The 6968-nt window shown below is 28.1% G+C and overlaps 1 protein-coding gene across 2 annotated transcripts; it reads left to right on the top strand.

Moving 5' to 3' along the window:
- Positions 1–1253: 1253 nt before the first annotated feature.
- LOC108450202 (branched-chain-amino-acid aminotransferase 2, chloroplastic-like) lies at positions 1254–4684 on the top strand. 2 transcript variants are annotated; one of them, XM_017747723.2, is made up of 10 exons: positions 1254–1555; positions 2191–2258; positions 2578–2749; positions 3085–3261; positions 3382–3513; positions 3592–3690; positions 3815–3931; positions 4029–4124; positions 4198–4310; positions 4385–4684. In XM_017747723.2, the coding sequence occupies exons 1-10, from the start codon at positions 1487–1489 to the stop codon at positions 4497–4499; spliced, it is 1158 nt and encodes a 385-aa protein (XP_017603212.1). In that variant the 5' UTR covers positions 1254–1486; the 3' UTR covers positions 4500–4684. The 2 variants fall into 2 exon arrangements, with proteins under 2 accessions (XP_017603212.1, XP_052885071.1); XM_053029111.1 differs by lacking the exon at positions 2191–2258 and having other exon boundaries at positions 1316–1555.
- The last annotated feature ends 2284 nt before the right edge of the window (positions 4685–6968 follow it).

The following is a 6968-nucleotide window of genomic DNA, read 5'->3' as shown; positions in this document are numbered from 1 at the left end:
TCGTAACAATATTAAATCCTTCATTGTTATTTTACAAGGGATTTTGGGTAGGACCAAACTAGTTGAAGTCTTTTCCACTTCAAGTTATTATTTCATGTATTAGCGATGTATGATAACAATCTCAAGTAATCTTTATTTTTATTTCTTATTATTAGAAAATGTTTATTGTTGAATGATATTTTAGAGATATCAACTTGGATTACAGTTTTGGATATCTATTAGTGTTTTTATTTATTTATAAATTTATATATTTTAAATTTGGATTTTAAATTTATCATTCATCATTATGAATTCAGAGTAAATGCGAAAATCTTAGATATTCATTATCCAATTCATGTTACTTATTTGAATAATGGATGAAATTTTAAATTGAAACTACCTTGAAATTTTGATTTTATATATATAAATAGGACTTTTAATGTATTTCAAATTTAAATTTAAGCAAATTTAGATTTCCAACAAATTAAAATTTTAAAATCAATTTTTATAAATTTGAATATCCAACAAATAATAATATTTTATTTAAATTTAATTTTAAATAATAATACTCAAATAATTTACATTTAACAAACCCATTCAAATAATTCAAAAATGCAGCAATCATATTCATTATCATTCTTAGTACTAATGTGCTTTGTTTAAGTATAGTTATTTTAAATTTTAATTAAATTCATCTATATTTGAAAATAAATAAAATATTTAAATTTGTTTAAGTTCATATAATTTAAAATAAATTAAAATGTTATTTTCATTTAGTCTTTAGTAATTTTTATTAGAAATTAGCATATAAATCATTTTCATATTTTTTTATAAGAGAAAAGAGAAGATTATCAATAAATGTTTATGAGAGACTATTCGATGCATAGTTATTGTATAAGTTTCATGCATTGTTGATAAATAATAATATGACACCTCATCATTTAATTAAAATAAAAATAGTAAAAGACTTATAAATAAATATTAATAACTTTATTTAAACATAATTAAATAATAATTAATTATAAATAAATGCTAAAACCTTAAAATTATAACCTAAACCTAAGAACTTAAACCTTTAAACACAATATCCTAAAATAAGAGTTAATAATATTTATTTATAATAGTTACCATCAATATTTAAATTAATAATCTTTATTTACATGTGCTTCAATAAATAAATTCTAAAAAAACATGATTTTAATTTCATTTTAAAAATAATATCCTGAGTCCAACCCGAGACGTAGCTTAGCAAAATTTTCCCTTTTCCTTTATTTGTCAGATTAGCGTAGAGAATTCCGTGTAAGAGCCGGTCACTTTAGATTTGGCGCTTTCTACCTTTATTTTTCCAGCTCCCAAAAACGTCTCTCTCCATTTTGCTTGAACAACTCGATTATCAAATCCCCTGGGTTTTTTTTTTCTCGTTCAAATCTTTATCCCTCACCTCTTCTACTCTGAAGTTTCCTAAAACAACCCAACTGGGTTTCCCTCCTTCTTCGTCCAAAAAAACATGGTTCAAGGGAGTTCTTACATATGCAGCCTGGTTCAATCCTTACGGTCTGCTTCTTTTCCATCCAAGGTATGTTACTTATATCCCTTTTGACTGCCTGTTGTTCTTATATATTCTACATTTTTAACTTACTGCTTTTGCTTGCATGATCAAAAAAGTTGTTTCTTTCATTTATAAAATTCTCAGAGTATTTATCTGGTATTGTTCTGCTTTGTCCATTGCTGGATTTCAATTATTCTAATCTTTTTCTGTTTACTGGCTTTAAAACTCAGCGTTTTACAACATCTCTTGTTTTTTTTTTTTTTTTTTTTACTTTGTTTGATCTTGTATTAATTATCCCAGGATATGCCTAAAGCTTTAATTATTGGCTTATTAATCCCAGATGATAAGTTGTCTAATTTAGACCTGTAATAACTGTACCATGCATATATATTCCGGTGATTGAAATAGGGCAGCAATCGGAAGCATAACTGTTTCTGAATACCACTTGTTTTCACTAATGATTCGAACATATAATGTTAGTCACATGGTCTATGTTTTCATGAGATGTAACTTCTCAAAGACAAGAATGAGATAGCTCCAATGTATGTTCTGTATTACAGGTTTTTGTCCAAGCTAAGTAAGCTTTTTAAATAATGAAAACATAGGATTTTGGGCTGAAGAAGTACAACTAATATGTTTCTTTTATACATGTCTATATATAGCTTGCAAATTACCGCGGCTACACATCTCGGGCCGCTTCTAATTCTCTCCATCACCCATCTACTTACAGGTAACAAAGTTGAGCTAAAATATGATTTTCAGCTTAACAAGTCCTTGTCAAATGTTCGGGTCGCAGTGTTTGGTTTTAGCTACAAAGTGCATGCATGCTTGTCTGTATTATTAACTTTGGTTTTCAAAGAGATAAATTAAAAAAAAAAAACCCAAAACACGTGGGAAGTCTTGTTCATGAATGTTTTGGATAAGTGAATAAATTATTAAAATACTCGAACATTATGGTCATTGTTAACTTATTGTCGTCGACTATACTGAATATTTTATTCCATTTCCTAATTTTTTATAAAAAATAATAAAATCCAATTTGAAAATAGTGACGATGAGTACGCGGATGTGGATTGGGATAAACTTGGATTTGGTTTGACACCTACTGATTACATGTACGTTATGAGATGTTCCAAAGACGATAATTTTAAAGAAGGACGACTTAGTCGCTTCGCCAATATCGAAATAAGCCCTTCCGCAGGAGTCTTAAATTATGGCCAGGCAAGCACTCCATTTCCCCTTATTTCGCCCTAACATTTCATTGTAACAAAAAACAGAAAAACGTGGAGTGGACAACCAAACTGAAGAAATTTATGAAATATTTTTGCCGTTGCTGACTTGGAGATGCATTTACCAAACATTTTCCATTATATTATTATTACTTTAATTTGGGACCTTTCTCACATGCTGAATACTTAAGATTGGAGACAAATCCAAATCTAAAGTCAAAAGAATAAAGATTTGGACAAAGACTTTTTTTTTTAAGGTTACCAAGTTTTCCCATTATGTCAGATTCATAATAATCTAATTAATCCGGCTCTAAAAACTATATCCAGGGCATATATGAAGGAACGAAAGCAAACAGGACAGAAGATGGACGGATTCTTCTATTCCGTCCAGACCAAAATGCTACTCGAATGATGCATGGGGCTGAAAGATTGTGCATGCCTTCACCTTCCATTCAACAGTTTGTCGATGCAGTGAAAGAAACTGTGTTTGCTAACAAGCGTTGGGTAAATTTAAATAAAATAAAATAAAAGAATTCGCATATCTGAACACAGTTTTCCCCGAAAATTATTAGATTTTCATTTTCTTTTTACAAATTCATGAATTGATTCCATGATTACGTGCAGATTCCTCCTCCAGGAAAAGGGTCATTGTATGTTAGGCCTCTTCTTGTGGGAACAGGTCCTATTTTAGGTTTGGCACCTGCCCCCGAGTATACATTCCTCGTTTATGCTTCTCCTGTCCGTAACTATTTCAAGGTGGATTTCAATTTTTTTTCCCAAGCTTTGGATTTCCATAAAAGCTGCTTGTTTATGTTCTGATTACCCTGGATTCAGGACGGTACTGCGCCTCTGAACTTATATATTGATGAAGAATTTGTTCGGGCTTCTCCTGGAGGAGCAGGAGGTGTCAAGACAATCACGAACTATGCTCCAGTACGCAACATAATAACATTTCAATGTTTCAATATTGAATTTTTTATTTTGTATTGTCTATATTCTCATTAAGTTGTACGAGATGAAGGGTAGGTAGTAAATTTTTTTAATGCCATTGTTACAGGTTCTAAAAGCAATATCCAGAGCAAAAGACAGAGGATTTTCCGATGTCCTATACCTTGATGCCGTGAATAGGAAATATCTGGAGGAGGTCTCATCTTGTAATATTTTTATTGTGAAGGTATTGTTGGATTTTGATTGCAGGCTAATTACCGGTTAATTATCACTTTTTTGTCAGCTAAACTTATAACTAAAGAGCCGCGTTGGACCATTTACAGGGAAATCGTATCTCAACTCCTGCTATAAGTGGAACTATCCTTCAAGGGATAACTCGAAAAAGCATCCTTGAGATTGCTAGGGATCATGGTTACCAGGTGACTATCAATACTGCAAATAAGACAAGGACAGGATTTAATGCAATAACTAAATCACTAATGTGTTATATAGGTTGAAGAACGGGCAATTCCAGTGGATGACCTGGGTGATGCTGATGAAGTATTTTGCACTGGAACTGCTGTTGGAGTTGCTCCTGTAGGTAGCATTACACATCGGAACAGAAGGTAACTGATAGGATTAGAAAAAGGAAGGCTGGGAGTCGGTGTTGTTAATCTATTTAAACCGTGTGTATTTGCAGAATTGAATTCAAAACAGAGGGCAGCTTGATCTGCAAAGAACTGTACTCAACTCTGGTGGGACTGCAAACTGGTCGCATTGAGGATAAGAAAGGATGGACGGTGGAGATCCATTAAGCACTCCAAGGCTTATATAACTTCTTGTATTATATATGAACGGGGTATAGGAGTTTGGTCTTTTTTTAAACTGGCACTGAGAAAACTGGTTATTCAAAATCTGGTTTGGATTTCAAATATGTACTTAGTAATTTACATATGAATAAAATGGAAAATATAATAATAGCATCTATTTGATGGATTAATACTATCTAATCTTTCTAGATATTTACCTTAATAACTTGATAAACCCCAATGAAGCTCAGGGATGTGCTTGGGCCTTTTCCAGTAGGCTGATCTTGCCACATACAGTAACAATTTCTATGAGTTGGGCTCAAACAACATCTTCCTTATTATATTATCCACCCATTTAATCTTTTATTTAAACCTATCCTTTAAAAAGTCTGTTTGGATAGAGAATAAAAGTGTAATTATATGTTGTAATTATTAAAAATTATAATTGGTTAATAAAGTGTAATTATATCATAATTTCCTATTTTATATTTGGTAGTACAAATTGTAGTTATCTGATTATGTAAGTTATATTTAAAAAAAATTAGTATGATAAAAAAAATAATTTCTAAACAAGTAACAAAAATTAAAATCAAATCGTCATTTGTATTATGTCAATATAAAAAGTAGTTGATAATACAATTATTAATAAATATAGCGAGAAAAACAAATATCATATAGAATTTTATCTAATTGTTTTATTGCATTTTGTTGGGCTATTCTCTCTTTAATATTTTGAATATATGCTCTTTATTATCATCTGAATTTAAATATGCGGTATCAAAATTATCAAGTTTTTTTTCATGTATTATTGAAGTTATTTGAAGTGTGAATCATCTAAATTCCACCTATAATTGAATTTATGAAATATGTAACATATTAGTATGATCCAACCTTTTTTTAATGCTATATTAATGTGATGTTAATATGAGAAATATCTTTTAAAATAATAAATATATTCTCAACCAAATTTTGAAGCCTTGAATATCTTATATTAAAGAGTTTGTGAGCTATTTATAGTGCTTCTATCAAATAGTATCATACCCCACAATATAATGTTGGAAAATATTTTCTATTTGCATAACTAACATCAATCTCATAATATTTGGGTTCACAGTCTAACTAACATATAACTTTAATTTTAAAATTTATATAAACTTAATTTGCAGAAAGTCTTATGATAGGTTAAATATATCATTTTTATAAAGCTTAAATTAAGTAAAAAATAATATAATATATATAATATATAAGTTTTATAAAAAATTATAAATTTGTCGAAAACTTTCATAACACTTTTATAAATAATATAATTTTTTTGTCATAACTTCATAAAGTTATTTTTAAAAAGAAGCTATGATAAAAAAAATACTATGACATTTTTAATGAATAAGTATATTATTTTAATAATATATAGCATGGACACATAAATAAGTTATATTCGTACTTCTTGTCTATAACTTTTATATATACTTTTATAACATGTAAATTATTTTTATAATAAATTTTTGGCCATAACTTTAAAAAAAATTATGATTTAAATAATATACTTTTTATAACTTTATAAAATACAAAAATTATTTTTATAATATAATTTTTAGTACTTATAATATAAGAAATTTTTTTATAACCATCTCAAATGCTCATACATGTTCATGATTATAATATAATTTTTATAAATTGTATAAAAATAATTTCTAAAATTAAATTTGGGTATAATTACCCGTGTAATCATTTAAATTTTTACCCTCCCCTAAGAATTAGAAAGTGTAATTAGGGTGCTTCAATTACACCCACTTCAATGGAACCTATTAATTATCATGATTACCTAAACATGTCACTCTTGGATTCTCAGGCCAATAGAATTGTTCTTGCATATAATTGTTTTTAATTATACAATAGGATCCTATTGGCATGAGAATCCATGAGTTTCCCCCCAAATCGATTGCTTTGGAAGTCCTACAAGAGAGTGTTGGTATTCAACATAAGAGTCTTCATGGCTAATTGTATGTAGCTTCTTCATTCACCAAAAACAAAACAAAATAATTACACCTAAAATCAATTATATGTAACTTTCTAAACACTGCCCTTGTTTAAACCTGCATTAATTTTTAATATTTTTTAAGTATAAGATTTTAGAAAATTGGGTTAGATTTTATAAATGAGTATTGGGTTATTGCCTTATTGGATAAATCTCATAATTATATATGAATTATAATTTAATGTGTAATTTAATATATTAATTTATATTTGGTGTAATTATACACATGAAATTTTATTTTAAGTCAATTATACACATTTAAAAAATAAACATATCAATTTATTTTTATATTTGATAAATATAATTATTTTTATACGATATATAAACATAGAATGGTGCTACATCAACAATTATGTCAATAATTTTAAAAATTAGATTAAATCAAAATATTACGTATAAAACTATATATTAGATAAAATTTATATCCAATTTTAAGATTT

Source organism: Gossypium arboreum, chromosome 5, assembly GCF_025698485.1.
Source record: "Gossypium arboreum isolate Shixiya-1 chromosome 5, ASM2569848v2, whole genome shotgun sequence".
NCBI lineage: Eukaryota > Viridiplantae > Streptophyta > Magnoliopsida > Malvales > Malvaceae > Gossypium > Gossypium arboreum.
Note: the sequence above shows the minus strand (reverse complement) of the source record. Positions and strands in the feature narration are given on the sequence as shown.